This window comes from Lutra lutra, chromosome 1 (assembly GCF_902655055.1).
Source record: "Lutra lutra chromosome 1, mLutLut1.2, whole genome shotgun sequence".
NCBI lineage: Eukaryota > Metazoa > Chordata > Mammalia > Carnivora > Mustelidae > Lutra > Lutra lutra.
In genome coordinates, this window is record NC_062278.1 from 69,267,572 (window position 1) to 69,285,338 (window position 17,767).

Consider the following 17,767-nt stretch of genomic DNA (forward strand, 5'->3'; position numbering starts at 1 on the left):
TTAATCCACTAGCTCTGTTAGGTAAAGATCTGCTAAAGAGAGCTTCTGCTGTAAATTCTGAAATGATAGCAAACACCAGCCATTGGGTGCTTTCAAGAGAATGTAGATTCAACTAAGTAGAATGTTTCAGTGGAGATTTTTGAAGAATAGAGTGAGAAGAAAAATTGTTTCATAATTCCTTATTATGGCTCTACCAAAATGACTACATATAGCCAAATGTATTAGTAAGATATAAGAAATCAAAGTCATTTTATTTTTAGGCACCCAGATAATTTGTTATGTAGTCAGATGACAAAAGAACAATAGGCTACATTCTTTACCTTCCAGGCAAGCATTTTTTTTTTTTAAGATTTTATTTATTTATTTGTCAGAGAGAGAGAGGGAGAGAGAGTGAGCACAGGCAGACAGAGTGGCAGGCAGAGGCAGAGGGAGAAGCAGGCTCCCTGCTGAGCAAGGAGCCCAATGTGGGACTCGATCCCAGGACGCTGGGATCATGACCTGAGCCGAAGGCAGCTGCTTAACCAACTGAGCCACCCAGGCGTCCCCCAGGCAAGCATTTTTTAAGCTAAATATATTTTGAGTATTTTAGAAGTCATAGCTTATATTGAACACTATATAAATGCTTTCACATATATAGCAGCTTTAAAAAAGTAGCTGTCATAATATACTAATTATGTTTACATTAATAGTACCTTGAAATAAAATGTAAGTTAGTCATTCTCCATGAATAAATTAGCTGTTTTTTCCTCATTTAAAGTATTTTCTAATCTAAGCTAGTATTCTAAAGTCTTTTTTGGCTTAGAACATTAAGAATCAGGTGATAGCTCTGGCCTTTTTCCTCCAGAAGAGTGTACAAACAAACTAGACACAAAATTTTGCATATAATTTCAGTGAGTTTGTAGATCCAAAATTCATCTGCCGTTTTTAAGAACCTCTGTTTTAGCTAGTGATCTTATGAGGATAAAATTCTATAGAGTGATTAGGCTGCTCTAAGTATAAAAAAGGCACATTAGAAATTACATTGTTTTCAGGCCTTAAGGAATTTAACCTACTGGAATGACATTGGAGGAATAAGCTCTATTATATGAAGTTTCAGGATTACTTATCAAAGCCTACAGTTTTAAGCATCCATGGTTTTTGTTTTAACTATTTTGATGGATTTTTTCCAAAATGTATTACATGCTTCCCTGTCTTCTAAAAAAGAATTCATTGAACGTAAGTTACCATTTTCTAGATGACTTGGGGTTGTCATGGATAATATTACTTATTATGTAGTGCTTTGGTTTAGTGGTGTTTTCAGGGCTGCTTATGGGTGTGTGCAGCTGTTTACTCCCCAGCTAAATGCCTTGGACTGCTGTGCTTTTATGTTCCTGTGTTTGCTTTATACAGTTTTTCTCTATCCCCTTTATATTCAGGCTGTTACTTTAAATTTCTTGTGCTGTCAGCGAACCATAAGGTAACATCTCACACCCACCTTCATCACCCAGCTCAATTTTTCACTAAAATATACTGTGAATGAGGATACAGGTATTGTGTTTGTTAAAATTGTGCATTAAGATGCTCTTATGGAAGACTTAAGGACTTTCGTCTATGGAGGAAATGCATGGGTTTTGGATTCTCTGATTGTTCAAGCAAATGTTTTGCTTACTTCCTGTTTCCTTGCTATTTCTGGATAGCCAAGACTCCTAGTTAAATCTCTTGCTACATTTGCTATGTGACTTTGGTGTCTGAAAGCATGTCTCCCAGATTTTCTATAAATGGCTCTAAACCATTGGGTCTTTTGCTCTGCCTCTTACTGGACACTAGGATTCTGAATCAAGAGGCACCCTTCACGTTCTGGATCTTTTTTAAAGATAGTACTCAGGTGTTTTGCTAAAGGATCAGATACTAAGAGTGAGAGAAAGGCAAGGCAAGGGTAACTCCAAGGATTTGAGCTTACACAACTACAATGGTGAAGTTGCCTTTTTGAAAACGGACCCATGCGTTCTCTATAGTGAAGGAACGTGTATAGCCATAACCCAGAGATTTGGTGGGTTTGGTTCCAGACCATAGCAATAAAGCTAATTAACAGATGAATCAAATGAATTTTTTGGCTTCCCGGTGTGTATAAAAGTTCTCTTTATGCTCTCCTGCTATCTATTAAGTGTGCAATAGCATTATGTCTAAAAAAGACAATGTACATACCTTAATTTAATATACTTTATTGGGGCGCCTGGATGGCTCAGTGGGTTAAAGCCTCTGCCTTCGGCTCAGGTCATGATCTCAGGGTCCTGGGATCGAGCCCCACATCAGGCTCTCTGCTCAGCAGGGAGCCTGCTTCCTCCTCTCTCTCTCTCTCTGCCTGCCTCTCTGCCTACTTGTGATCTCTCTCTCTCTGTCAAATAAATAAAATCTTAAAAAAAAAAATACTTCATTGCTAAAAAAAAAAAAGTGAACCATCTTCTGAGTTATCAGCAAGTTGTAATCTTTTTGCTGGTGGAAGGTCTTGGCTTGTTTGGCTGCTGGCTACTCAGGGTGGTGATTGCTGAAGGTTGGGTAGCTGTGGCAATTTCATAAAATAAGACAACTGTGAAATTTGCTACATCAATTGACTCTTCTTTCATGAATGATTTTTCAAGAGCATGTGATGCTCTTTGATAGCATTTTACAGACAGTAGAACTTCTTTCAAAATTGGAGTCATTCCTCTCAAACTCTTCCATTGCTTTATCAATTAAGTTTAGATAATATTCTAAGTCTTGGTTTATCATTTCACCAGTCTTCACAGCGTCTTCACAAGAATAGATTCCATTTCAAGAAGCTACTTTCTTTGCTCATCCATAATAAGACTCCTCATCCATTGAAGTTTTATCTTGAAATTACAATAGGTCAGTCACATCATCAGGCTCCACTTCTAACTCTAGTTCTCGTATTCCTTCCAGCACATCTGCAGTTACTTCCTGCACTGAGGTCTTAAACCTTTCAAAGTTATCAGTGAGGGCTGGAATCACCTTTCTTCCAGACTCCTGTTAATGTTGATATTTTGACCTCTTCTTACAAATCACAAATGTTCTTAATGGCATCTAGAATGGTAAATCCTTTCCAGAAGGTTACAATTTATGTTGCTCAGATCCATCAGAGGATCCACCATCTGTGGCAGCCATAGCCTTAAGAAATGTTAAGTATTAAGACTTAAAAGTCAGAATTACTCCTTGACCCATGGGCTACCGAATGGAGTTGTATTAGCCGGCATGAAATTAATCTCATTGTATATCCTCAGCAGAGCACTTGGGTGACCAGGTGCATTTTAGGAGCCTTAATATTTTGAAAGGAATGTCTTTTCCTGAGCAGTAAGTCTGAAATATATGCTATACTATGTTGTAAACAGATGTGCTATCATCCAGGCTTTGTTCCAGTTAGAGAGCACAGGCAGAGTAGATTCCGCATAATTTTTAAGGGCCCTAAGATTTTTAGAATAGTAAATAAGCATTGGCTTCAATTTAAAGTCAGCTACATTTGTTCCTAACAAGAGAGCCTGTCCTTTGAGACTTTGAAACCTTGAAGCCAGGTATTGACTTCTCTCTAGCTGTGAAAGTCCTAGATGACATCTTCTTGCAATGTACGTGGAATATCTGTTGTTTAGTCTTGCCACCTTTATCAATTATCTTAGCTAGATCTTCTGAATAACTTGCTGTAGCTTCTAAATCAGCACTTGCTGCTTCACTCTGTACTTTTGTGTTATGGAAATAGCTTCTTTTCTTCTTTTTCTGCTAGCTTCAAACTTTTCTTATGCAGCCTAGCTTTCGGCCTATCTTGGCTTTCAGCATTCCTTCCTCACTAAGCTTAGTAATTTCTAGCTTTTGATTTAAAGTGAGATGTACAACTCTCCCTTTGACTTGAACACTTACAGGCCATTGTCGGGTTATTAATTAGCCCGATTACAGTATTGTGTCTCAGAGAACAGGGAGGACCAAGGAGTAGGGAGACACATGGGAGAATGGGTGTTTGGTGGAACATTCAGAATACGCATAACATTTATCAGTTAGGTTTGCTGTCTTATATGGGCATAGTATAAGGCACCCTAGAAGAATTACAGTAGTAATATAAAAGATCACTGATCACCATAACAGATATAATAATACTGGGAAAGTTTGAAATATTAGGAGAATTACCAAAATGTGACACAGACACAAAAAGAGCAAATGCTCTTGGAAAAATGGTACCAATAGACTTGCTTGATGCAGGATTGCCACAGACCTTCAATTTATAAAAACCACAGTATCTGTGAAGTGCAATAAAGCATCACACAATAAAATGAAGTATGTCGGTATTAAACTAATTCTTTCATAGAAAACAGTTAACCTGGAAGAATATATAAGACAACTCTGAAGGATTTGACCCTCAAAAATGGGAAACATGTTGGAATATATTACTGTATACCTTTTCTCTCTCTGAGGCACTCCTAGCCTGTACTGTGTGAGATGGCTGAAATTCAAGTAGGAAGCCACAGTTTTACTGGTTTGAGGTGTTAGAAGATATAGTTCAAGGCTGCCAGAAGAGGTGGAAATTGAGGAAAAAGAGGATGAGCCTTCCAATCTGTATATGAACTCCCCAGAAATCCTTGGCTGACTCTTCAACTGCTTATGCAAGGGAATTTCAAAGAAGCTGCTGAAAAGCAGTAACAGGAAGGATTTAAAATGGTGAACAGAAATTTCAGTTTCTTTTCTCCCCAGGAGAAACATTTTGGAATTTTAGAAGGGCTTAATGAACACCCTGGGGTTTTCATTGAAATAGCAAAAAGGCAGTGGCTCAGCAGTAAAGGTTGTTCTAAGATTAAGAATAAAGTATAAAGCCAGGTCTCAGAGTGATCAATTAATATAACTGTTTAAGGTAAGGTAACTGAATCCAGTCTCTACGTAATGTCATTCATTATGTCCAGTATACAATGAAACATTAACAAGCTTGAGCAGAAACAATAGAACAGGACACATAGTCAAGAGAAAAAGTAGTCAGTAGAAGTAGACCCCTATGTAATTTTCATGTTGGAATTGCAGACATGAATTTTAAAGGTATTACAAGTACTTAATGTTAAAAACAGTCATGAATAAAGAAGGATTTCAGTAAAAGAAACATTATAAACTATTAAAAGGAATCAAATGGAAATCTAGAAGTGCAGTATTTCAATTGAAATATTAAAGAGAAGTTCAGGGAACTTGAAGGTAGATTAGTAGAAATTATCCAGTCTGGAAACACAGAGAAAAAAGGCTGGGAGAGAAAAAAAAGAAAAAGGAAGAAACAATAGAACCTCAGTGGCTTTTGGAACAATATCAGACAGTCTGACAAGGTTGGTGTCAGAAGGAGAGTAGAGAAAAAGAGTAGAGCGGAAAAAAATACTTAAAGAAATAATGGCCTCAAATGTGGTGAAAAGCATTATTTTACAAATCTAAGAAGGTCAGTGACCTCCAAGTGTGATAAATACAATGAAAATCACACTTAGACATACAGCAATTAAACCAGAGAGATACAGAACATCTCAAAAGCAGAAGAACAGAGGACAGATTGCATACAGGAGAACAACAATACATTTGTTGTATGTTTATCTTAATGTCTGCAGTTAATCAAAGTCCCCATTCAATTAGGAAAAGAATAATAGGATGCTTTCAGTTTGTTATTTTCCCAGGCATCTCCCTTAATGAAGTCATGTGGCTCTGTAAGACTACGTTCCCTTTTATTTTTGCCTTTTTTACATTATACTTTCATAATTTTCTATCCATTTTGTCAGTTTTGCTGATTTCTTTGCCCAGCGCTATTTCTTACATATTTGCCTTTTCCTGCATTTATTATTTATTTTGCAAGAGTGCTTCCTTAAGGAATTATTTCAGTAGGCTTATGGCTGATAAATTTTCTGAGTCCATGCATATTTTCTTAAAAAAGTCTATTTTACCCTTATTCTTGAATGATAACTGGATTTAAAATCACTTTCCCTGAGAACTTTGAAGATGGTTTGCTGGTTTCAATTGTTGCTGGTGAAAATTTTGATGTCAGGCTGATTGTGTCTTGATTCTTCTCCCTAGTAACTCTTAGGAATTTCTTTAGCCTTCAAGTTCTAATATTTTACTGCCCAGTGTGAGATTACGGACTTTTTCCTTCCATGCTGCTCAGCACTTCTTGGATTCTTTCAGGCTGGAGGGTTTTTTTTGTTTGTTTTGTTTTTGTTTGTTTGTTTGTTTGTTTTTAATCTCTGGGACATTTTCATGGGTAATTTTCTCCTAAACACTCTGTTCTGTTTCTGGAATTCTTATTAGGTATTGAAACTTATACATCCATCCATCATGGCTCTTAACTTTGTAAACTTTGTTTCTTTGTCCTTTTGTTTCTTTCTCCTTTTTTACGGTATTTTTGGAAAGTCATCAGTATAGTCTTCTATTTTAGTAATCACCTTGCAATTCGTTTCAGTTAACACTAGTAACTGTAAAGTTAACTCTTTTGACATATGCCTGGGAGCGATATACTTTCTCTACATATGTTATGTTATAACTTGCCCAGAATGAACAAATATAGCAGTTCTAGGGTATGTGATTGTGTATTAAATCTAAAGATAGAAACTTCCTGCAAAATTACCAAATTCTCTGGAATCTCTGTGGTGCTGCTCCATGTAGATCAGTACCCAGAGGTATTTTATTGTATTCCTCATTTCCACAGATGTTATTCTCTTTGTTTTATCTGTGTCCCTCTTTCAGGGTGCTGATTTCCCTCATCATTTGGTGATCTTTTTGGTGATTTGTTCATCTTTGTGTTTTTACAGTCTGTTCACCTGCTTGAGTGTTCAGTAGCTCACCGCCAGTGATTGTGAGGGAGGTACAGGACAAACTGCTGAGGGGCAAGGCTGCTTCTTGTCTTCTGGTGTGGCTGTTTTCCTTCCCTCCCAAGGGTTAGCAACTACCTGTGACATGGCATTGCTATGCAACCCCAGTAGGAACATCACTGCTTAGCCTGGGATATAAACCTTTGTTGACTGCTGCTTAGTACAAGCTGAGGGAGGGGGAGCTCTTCCAGATGCAGCTTACCTGTTAATCATCCTGATGTATGTCTGAGTGTGTGTGTGTCCTTGTGTCCCCAATACCCAGCTTTCTGTGTCCAGTGACTGGCTTGAAACCCTCTTCTAACTACTCCCACTTCTGCAGATGTCTTTTCCTACATGTAATTTGGGCTGTGGCTTCCTTCAGTTTACTCTCCTCTCTCCCCCGCTGCCATAAATTTGATCTTGTCTGTCTCCAGGAGACTGCTCATAGTCTTTTATTTTCTCATTCACTTAGGATTTGTATTTGTGGGATTTAAATGTTGTTTCCTGAGAAAAGTTTTCCCTAACCATCCAGTTTAAAGTAACTTCCCAGCTACTTTCTATTTATATCACCTTAGGTTATTTTCATTATAGCATTTATCTCTACCTAACACTTGTCTTTTGTAAGTCTTTCCAGACCTAAATGCAGACTTCATTAGGGGCCTTATATTTTCTGTTTACTGCTGTATCCCAGGTGGTTAGAAGACTCTCTGGTATATACTAGACATTAAATGTATGATAGTTGAATTAAGTCACTTTATTTTTTCTAAAAAATTGTACATCACATCTGCTTGAATTACACAAATTTTAGATTTTAAACCAGCAGCTGGACTTAATAGATATTTTAGGTTAACCTCTCTGTTCAAGACCCAAAACATTTCTTAACCAAGTAATTTTTCCTTGACCAGAAAGCTATATATGAACCCGTGGACCAGTATGAATGTAAAGTTCTTAACTTGCAGCACTTCAGTATACATGTCATTAAACGCTGGGAGAATTAAAGCAAAGCTTCAATTTTTCTAAGAACATTACAAAATGACAAGGAAAAGCCATAATTATATTTGGTTTTAGTTTCTATGACTATATGAGATACAGTATATTCTCAGGTAAATTGTAAATCGAAATGCATCATATCATAATGCCATATTATAATGGAGCTCCTTTAAAAGGCAAACTCAAATTTCTGTATTCGTAAATTAGGTGTAAAGGATTCACTTTACCAAATAAAGTTTTTACTCTTGTTCCCTATATTTCTTAAGAGTAAATTTGGTAGTTCTAGTCATCTGACCAGCTAGTATATGATAGTAATAAACAGTTTTTCAATTTAAAATCATTGTTTTCAGGGTCAGTCCTTTAAGTATTAGACTGTTAAAACAGAAAAATCTGCTTAGCAGTCTGATTCACCCATTACGTGAGAGAACTCCCTGAAAGAAAATTATATATCTGGGCAAGTATTGACCAGGCCTCTACTACTAGGTATAGTATTTTTTTAGTTCCCATATAATTGTTACAAAATACAGCATTTTAATTTTCTACATCAAGATCAAATTTATTCTCACATTTTTCCTTAAAAATGTTTTAAATTTTATATTGAAAATGATGAAGAGAAAGGAACTTATAAAAAACAAGCAAAATTCATCAGTTCCTTAAAACAAAGAATACTTCCATGTATATCATTTGGAAATCTTTAGGTTACTTATATTCTTGCTGTGAAGAGGATGGCTTAAACCTTACAGAATTAACCTCTTACTTTATAATTCTTATGGAAATCATTTTAATTTTGTTCTACTTCTTTTATTATTTAGGCAAAGATGCAATTTACACAATTCCAGTGAAAAACATTCTTGCTGTAGAAAAACTGGAAGAGAGCTCTTTCAACAAGAAAAATGTAAGTTACATGAATAATCATCCTTGATTGAAAATGTTCAAGGTTTTGTATTTGCCATTAATCATTAATATTTTAATTATTGGCTAGAATTTTCTTAAAATTGTCCATTATTTTTCCTGAAACTAATGTAACATCGTGTGTCCACTATACTCAGTTAAAAATTTTTTTTTAATTTTTTTTTTAAGATTTTATTTATTTATTTGACAGAGAGAGACCACAAGTAGACAGAGAGGCAGGCAGAGAGAGGGAAGCAGGCTCCCTGCTGAGCAGAGAGCCTGATGTGGGACTCGATCCCAGGACCCTGAGATCATGACCCGAGCCGAAGGCAGCGGCTTAAACCCACTGAGCCACCCAGGCGCCCAGTTAAAAAATTTTTTAAAGAAAATGTTTTAGGGGCACCTGGGCGGCTCAGTGGGTTAAAGCCTCTGCCTTCGGCTCGGGTCATGATCCCAGGGTCCTGGGATCAAGCCCCACATCGGGCTCTCTGCTCAGCAGGGAGTCTGCTTCCTCCTCTCTCTCTCTCTCTCTGCCTGCCTCTCTGCCTACTTGTGATCTCTGTCTGTCAAATAAATAAATAAAATCTTTAAAAAAAAAATTTTTTTATATAAGTAAAAAAGTCCATTGTTATTGTTGCTTTATATAGGCTGCCTAGCCTATTAAGTTAAAGGTACTTTTCTCAGTACTTCTCTAATCTGACCTTTCAAGTCTTTAATAATATTATAGTCCTAGCCAATCTGTGCAGTCTTATATATTGTATACTCAAACCAATAGGGGTGATTTCCCATTTCTCTGTATTCTCCCACTGCTTTGTCCTTACTCATACTTTTCCTCCATCCACAGTTCCCTCCCTTTATTCCTATTTATATGATAGTCCATTCTTTGGACATGTGTGACTTTTAAAAATTACATTCTGTTGTACTGTTTAGTACCATGTGACTCAGATTGTCCTTGGAACTAATTCACTTGAAAAGTAACAATTTGTAAGATACCAGAGCTGCAGTTACCTAGCCAAGCGAACTGTATTTCTCTTATATACCTTTTTCTCTTTGTACTGTGTTGGTTTTTTAGACTCTGTTTCTAACTTTTTATCTTAATTGCCTATGAAGATGTTCCAAGTAATACATATGGAGAAACCACTCTACGTCCAGGCAAATAATTGTGTAGAAGCTAATGAATGGATAGATGTACTCTGCAGGGTGAGCCGGTGCAATCAGAACAGGCTCAGCTTTTATCATCCCTCTGCGTATCTCAACGGAAACTGGCTCTGCTGTCTGGAGACTAGTGAAAACGCTCTTGGCTGCAAGCCATGTACTGCGTAAGTTTCTTTCTGATTAAAAAAGCAGTGTTTTAAGTGTGGTGTATCAATAGAATGGAATATTATCATCCATAAAATGGAATAAAGTATTGATACATGCTGCAACATGGATGGACCCTGAAAACATGCTAAGTGAAAGAAGTCAGAAACAGAGGCCATACACTATATGATGACTTTGATGTAAAGTATCCAGAATAGGTAAATTTATAGACAGTAGATTAGTGGTTGTGATGGCCTGGAGGGAGGGTGGTTTGGGGAGTGCTAATGGATACCGGGTTTCTTCTTGGAGTGATGAAATTGTTTTCAAATAAATAGTGGTTGACACAAGTCAAAAAAAGTGGGGTTGGCATAAGAGACTCTTAATCTCACGAAACTAACTGAGGGTTGCTGGGGGGAGGGGGATGTGAGAGGGTGGTTGGGTGATGGACATTGGGGAGGGTATGTGCTATGGTGAGTGCTGTGAAGTATGTAAACCTGGCGATTCACAGACCTGTACCCTGGGGCTAAAATACATTATATGTTAATAAAAAATTTTTTTAAAAATAGTGGGGTTGATGGGGAGCACCATCGAAGTAGATGCACAAGCCTGAGCAAGGAAAGACTTCACATTCTCTTACTAATTGTATGAAAAAGCCATTGTACCCTTATGCACTTAAGAAGAAATGTATTGCTTTTGTGATGAAGCATAGGTGTTATAAAAATGATCTCTCTTAGATTGGATTTTAGATTAGAGTTCCATAATGACCTCTCTTGGCCCCATTTTATTAAATTGACAAATGAGACTAGATATCTGAGTTTCCTTCTACAAAGTTCTGAGGTTTTGTTTTTTAATCTCAAGTCATAAAAAGTTTTTGGCATGTTAACAAAATGAAATGTTTCAATGTCTTTAATTTCATTTTTACCATAGAGGGGTCCCTGCAGACATCCAAATAGATATTGATGAAGACAGAGAAACAGAAAGAATTTATTCCCTTTTTACCCTCAGTTTACTTAAGCTGCAGAAAATGGAAGGTAAATATACAATTAGAATATTTTTATATAGCCATGATCCTTCATTACCAATTCCTGAAGTAATTGCATAGTTTTACCAAAATGTTACTTATGTGGACATTGATAAACTCCCAAAGGGGCGTTTTTCATAGATACTCACAAAGATACTGTTTTTGCATAAATGTGTTCATAATTAATGAAATGAAATATGTGGGTTATATGTGCATTACTAGGGGGAAGTCTTCCTAGCTTGAGACACTCAAATAGTTCTTATTATACTAAAAGTTACATTTATGGAATTTAGTTTTCTGATCAGAGATTGTACTGCTCCTTTTAGAGGCTTGTGGAACTATCGCAGTCTACCAAGGACCACAGAAAGAGCCTGATGATTATTCTAACTTTGTAATCGAGGATTCTGTAACAACCTTTAAGACAATTCAGCAAATAAAAAGCATCATAGAGAAGCTAGATGAACCTCATGAAAAGTATAGGAAGAAAAGATCAAGTAGTGCAAAATATGGGAGCAAGTAAGTATTTTTAAAATACTTTAAACATGTTTTTAAACATTGTTTGAGATTCCAGCTACTACTCTTTACTCAAGCCTGACAGGCAGGTTCCTGCTTACCTTCGTCTTTCAAGACCCAGCTCAAAACCTTTCTCCTGTGCAGAAGCTCCCCTGGCCACTCACACAGTGATCTTTGTTTTTGCAGTTCTGCTGTTGTTTCATTATGCTGGTGCTGTACTTCCTCACCACTTTTAAGGTTAAAATTAATTATTTCATTAAATACATAGTAGCTTTTGTTTTTGTTTTGTTTTTACCCTTACTCTTCCAACTTAATATCTTCCACGCTGTCTTATATATACTAAGTACTAAGAAAGAATTAGCCATGAAAATGCCAGAAGTGCTAGTCGATTGTACAAGTCGAATTCTAGTTGGTTCTTTGGATCCATCTCAGATGTAGGTGACTCTTACAACGGATGATAGCAGGAGCATCTAACACTTCATCAGAAGCTTAGTCCACCACCAGGCACTGTAGCTATTTTACATCATATTCTGTAGAGTGTATTTAGAATCTCCACTGAGGTGGCTTAACCAATAGGAAAAATTTTATTTTAATTTTTTTAAAGATTTTACTTATTTATTATTTGAGAGAGATAAAGAGCATGAGCTGGGGGGGAGGGCAGAGGGAGAGGGAGAAGCAGACTCCTCATTGAGTGCAGAGCGTGCAGCAGGGCTCGATCCCAGGACCCTGAGATCATGACCCAAGCCAAAGGCAGACTCTTAACCAACTGAGCCACTGAGGCACCCTGCAAGAGGACATTTCTAATATCACAAATTAAGTCCTAACTTCTCTAGTTGGTTAGACCAGCAACTCAGTATTGTTATCATGGACCATCTAGACACTTACCCGTCCTCAACACGGTGATTTCTGTCATCCTCAGCTTCGTCCCTTCATGGTCATGGATGAGCTGAAACAGTTCACAATTTTTTGTATAGTAGTATCCAGAAGCAGAAGGATGTTATTTCCTTCTAAGAAAAAAGAATCTTATCTAAAGTACCCCCAGCTTTCCCTGGAACATAGGGCTGCACAGTATCAGCACTAGGATCAGTTCCGTTTGCACGAGGTCAATAGGGAGGAGATAGTTCTTAGACAACAATGTACACTGTCTCATTCATCCTCACATCACCCGCACATGGTTATATCCCCACTTTACAGCTGGAGAAACTGAGGCTTGGAGATGTTAAGTACTTTGCCCAAGGTCATACCACTAATTAGTGAGGGGGCTTTGAATCCTGGCCCCACCATTTTAAGTGTTCTTAAAATAATGTGATCATTGGGGCACTTAGGTGGCTCAGTCAGTTGAGCATCTGACTCTTGGTTTCAGCTCAGGTCATGATCTCAGGGTCGTGAGATTGAACCCCACCCACCCACCCAGGCTCTGCTCTGGGTGAGGAGCCTGCTCGGGATTGTCTCTCCCCCCTCACCCTTTGCCCCTCGCCCGCTTGCTCTCTTTTAAAAATGTGATTATTAATTATATTTGTGATTTATGAACAATAAAAATCAGTTTGACAGATACAAGTTCTCCCTGGATAGAAGGTTCAGTACATTAGAAAGTTTATTGTAACCATCCGAATCCTGTCTTCTCTATAGTAGTGTAATTGGTTCTCTTCCCACAGTGCTAATACAGTTTTCTTGAAGTCCCCAGAAATTTCCATTTGATGTCCTAGCCAGTGCTTGACCACTCTTCTTAAATAGTACCTGTCCCCTACCCCTGACAGACACACACACCCTGCCTTTTCCCACCTTTATTTTTCTCTATTAAAGAGTATCAGTCTTGGGGCACCTCAGTCGATTGGGTGTCTGCCTTCCGCTCAGGTCATGGTGCCAGAGTCCCTGGGATCCGCCCTGCCTTGGGCTCCCTCTGCCCTTCACCCCACTAGTACTTTCTCTCTTGCTCTCTCAAATAAATGAAATCTTTAAAATACACATATATCAGTATATACACATATCAGTGTATATACACATATCAGTCTCTCAGGGTGCCAAGGTGGCTCAGTAGGTTGAGTGTCCAGCTCTTGATTTCCACTTGAATTGTGATCTCAGGGTTGTGGCATCGACCCCCACCTCCATCTCCCCACTCAGAGTCTGCTTCTCTTCTTTTGCCCCTCCCCCTGCACACATAGGTGCTTGTGTTCCATCTCCCTCTCTCTCCCCAACCATAAGTAAGTAAATAAATAAGTTTTTTTTTTTTAATCAGTCTCTTGTGCAAAGTAGTTTCCTTGTTCATTTTACTTTCCCTATAGCAGAAAGTAAGCTCCATGAGAGCAAGGTTTTATCTATTTTGTTTACTGCTATATCCACAGCTCCTAAAATAGTGCCCAGCATTTAATAGGTGATCTATAAATACTTTTTGAATTAATGAAATAAGGCTTTGAGAGAGATACCTGGGTGGTTCAGTCAGTTAAGTGTCTGCCTTCAGCTCAGGTAATGATCCCAGTTTCCTGGGATCGAGTCCCACATCAGGCTCCTTGCTCATCAGAGAGACTGGTGCTCCCTCTGCCTTTGCCTGCCGCTCCCCCAGCTTGTGTGCACGTCTTCTCTCTCTCTCTCTCTGACAAATAAATAAAATCTTTAAAAAAACAAAAACAAAAACGAAAAGGCATGAGAAATTATCAAGGGAAAATTACAAATACTTAATGGATACTGTAAGATAATTTGTCACTTTTTAAAATGCTATATATTGGGGCGCCTGGGTGGCTCAGTCGTTGGGTGTCTGCCTTCGGCTCAGGTCGTGATCCCAGGGTCCTGGGATCAAGCCCTGCATCGGGCTCCCTGCTCAGCAGGAAGCCTGCTTCTCCCTCTCCCACTCCCCCTGCTTGTGTTCCCTCTCTCGCTGTTTCTTTCTCTATCAAATAAATAAAATCTTTAAATAAAATGTTACATATTCTAACTTTTGAAAAATGGTTTTATTTTCTAGGGAAAACCCAATTGTAGGAAAAACATCTTAGAGTGTGACCAGCTGGTTTAGAGGAACTGGAAAATACTATTTTTGTTGGAGTTTGTCAATTCATCGTTTATTTTGTTCCTGGTATTTAAGAATGAACATTGGCTTCAGTGTCACCTATATTCACATTGTATTTAATATTTAATAATTGAAAGTAACTGTTTGGGAATCCTGCTATTGATGCATTACTAGAGAATTTAAAACTCAAGATTCCCTTCGTATTTTATATGTCAAAAGCCATGTGTCTGCAGCTTCTTTTTAATAGAAAGAATCTTCCTAAAGAAGCTTTGTAACAAAAGGAGAACTCCTCCATAGCAAGAAACCATCTCTTCTTGTAACACTCCATGTTCTGTGGACTTTTCACTACCATTAGTGCCTGCTCTATACTGCCAATGTTATGTTTTACCAGAAAATCCAATCCATGACAATTCACAGCTTTCCATTTAGTTCATCTAGACCCTCCCTCTTCAAAAAGGAAAAAAAGATTTTTCCTTCCATCTGTTAGTCATTACAGATTATAGTAGGGACTTTCGAAAACTGCCAGAGCATCCTTGAAGGTTGGTAGATCTTTTTGCCTATTTAAAGATGTAAACAGAACTCAGACAGGAGGAATCAGGGAACATGTACTGTTGTGTGCATCTTGTTTACATTTGGGATGAGTGATGGCAGATAAAATACAGTGAGACCACTAAATTTTTTTTCATTGTTTTAAATATCAGGTACTCGTTTTCTTGATTTGAAAGTTCGAGTTAACGTGACTTGTAAGGACATCCCTTCTGAAAAAGAAGAGACAGTAGTCAGTGAAAAAAGGTGGTGGGAAAATCACTTGACTTCACCTGTTATTCCATGTTATTATAAGGGTCACCATAAGAACGCCCTCCTCCTAGTGTGAGGGTGAGAGCTAACTCAAGAACAGTCACTAGGCGCACTTTAATAATCTGGGCTGCCCCAGATTATACTTTAGATACTCTGTGGTATCTAATCTTTATGATCAGTTGAATGATCAGTGTTTAAGTCTAGAAATAGTGCTTTCTTAAAAATGTTTATATTTCATTACTGTTTTCTTATTGCCTGCTAGCCAAATGGAGTTTGGGCAAGCAACGTTTGAATCCTCTTTTCCCCTAATAATTTACTTTTATCCTAAAAACCATAATTGTAAATAAGCAGTCGAAGCAAGTTGCCTCCTTGAAGTTAAGAGGAATACACATTGCTTCATCAGTATTAAAAAACATGGTACTCTTATTTTGTCTTTTAAAATTTAAAACATTTTCTAAATGTGGTACTTTGAACCCTGGAGTATTTACATATTTCTGTTTAAAACTGTGACTTATTAATGTAAGTCTAGCTAGTAGTGCTTTTTTTGTTTTCCTGAGCATAAGCTATATATCAGGATACACTTTGCCAATTATGTTATTGGTGAGTAATTGTTTTTAAATTATATTGTTAATAGGGAATTTTTTTAAAGACCATTGACACACAATCAAAGTTCCATAACTGATTATAACTGAGCAATGTATTTCTCTAAATGACTTGTGAAGATCATTCTGTTTTTTTTATTTAAGAATCGGTCCTAGTCTCCATTATGGTAGGTTTATTCCTAGCCCACCTTAAAGACAAATTTGGAAGACTCCTTTAACTTTTATGAGCTTGTGTGTTCCATAAATTACACTGATTTATAAATGTGAAAGAATTTAACAATTTAATAAATTTCTCATTGCTGAATTTCATTCAGATTGAAAGTTTCTTTTAAGAATCTCTGAGATGCCTACCTGAAAAGGACACGTGAGCATTGCCAAGTACTGCTCATTATTCTTTAGTGGCTGTTTTAGTCCTCTGCTCTTTTTCAAGGCAAAATAAATATTTTTTAAGTATTTCTAATATCAAATCCCCAGTCATGATTGCTTTTAAAGATATGGCATTGTCAAAGGGACCAAGGCTGTGTGAACACATAACTCTGAATTTGAATTCACATGACTTTTAAACAGCCTGTTTGACTGGAATTAATCAACTTAAAAGAGGTAATGTGAAATTAATTTTTTTTGAAAGTCTACTGAAATAAGAGACCGTGTCAGTAGGACCCTAAGATAACCTAGGTACTTGCTTCCAAGGGTGTCATTCCTCTGCTGTTACTTATGAGTACTTTGATCTTTGCTACCAGATCTGCTTTCTCTGCCTTTTCCACACTTGAAGAAAATACATGACAGCTCACTTCACCCTAAAAACCTGAAAACGCCTAGAAGGAGAAAAAAGATGATTTGGAGAAACTCTTTCCGTAAATGCAAGTTCTAGTTCTTAGTTTAGCCATTTCCATCAGTTGCAGTTGTGATCTGTTCCTGTTTGTTGTGGGTTTTTTAAGTTTGGTTTTTTAATATTCATTTAATAAAATGATGGCAATAGCAAAGTTTTTTACCCCCAGGAATATAATTTATCAAATTGAATGATTTTATTTGCCAAAGAAATATGTTTATAATGTCATGGGTAATGGTTAAATGTCAAGACTAAATTTTCCTTATTATTAAAAAAAATGATGAATGATATGGCTTTTGTTTGTTTCTGAAACCTAATTTCATTCATTTATCAGAAAGGCTCTTTCATGCCAGGTTTTAGAAAACAGGTTTTTTTCCTTTTTTTTTTTTTTTTTAAGTAAAAGCACCTTTAATTTGTTCTAATGGTACATCCTGTAATGACAATGCTACAGAAAGCCTTTTTGGTGTCCTTACAGTATGCTAAAAATACAGGACTCATTCTAGAGTTAAATTACCTGTCTTGACTGATATTATCTGCTTCCATTTTTATTAACTTAGAAATTAATATGTTGCTAGTAAATATTGATTTTTACAGTGTCCAGTTTGAATATGTAAGTTATCAAAATTTAATGTAGTGAATTTGTGTAACCATGTTGTATTGTTGAGAATGTATTTTTATTTAAATTTTATTTTCTTATCAAGAGTATTATAAAAATTAAAAACTTTTGTAACTGTCGCTTGGAAATAACTCAAATAAATTACAAGAAGCCTGTCTATTCTCTGTGAGATCTTACTTTCTTACTGATTTAAGAATTCTTAAAATTATTGCCTGTTAGGAAGGGAATAGCAAAGGAGAAGTCCTAATAACAAAGAAGAAAAAAGTCATCTGTTTTAAAAGGGCTCAGGATTCTTTTCTTGCACTTAACTTGGCTGATTTTTGATGGACTGTGGTCCTTACTCACTCATTCATTCAACAGACTTGTTTTGAGGACCTTTAGTACGG

The 17,767-nt window shown here is 36.9% G+C and overlaps 1 protein-coding gene across 2 annotated transcripts in view; it reads left to right on the forward strand.

Annotated features, from left to right (window-relative positions):
- The window catches only part of RASA2 (RAS p21 protein activator 2), a 125,520-nt gene extending 107,982 nt beyond the window's left edge, over positions 1-17,538 (forward strand). For both annotated transcript variants that reach the window (XM_047726514.1, XM_047726520.1), the window contains exons 20-24: positions 8,624-8,706; positions 9,813-10,021; positions 10,929-11,032; positions 11,349-11,538; positions 14,492-17,538. In XM_047726514.1, the coding sequence (XP_047582470.1) occupies positions 8,624-8,706; positions 9,813-10,021; positions 10,929-11,032; positions 11,349-11,538; positions 14,492-14,522 (617 nt within the window). In that variant the 3' untranslated portion in view covers positions 14,523-17,538. The remainder of the gene's footprint in view (positions 1-8,623; positions 8,707-9,812; positions 10,022-10,928; positions 11,033-11,348; positions 11,539-14,491) is intronic.
- The last annotated feature ends 229 nt before the right edge of the window (positions 17,539-17,767 follow it).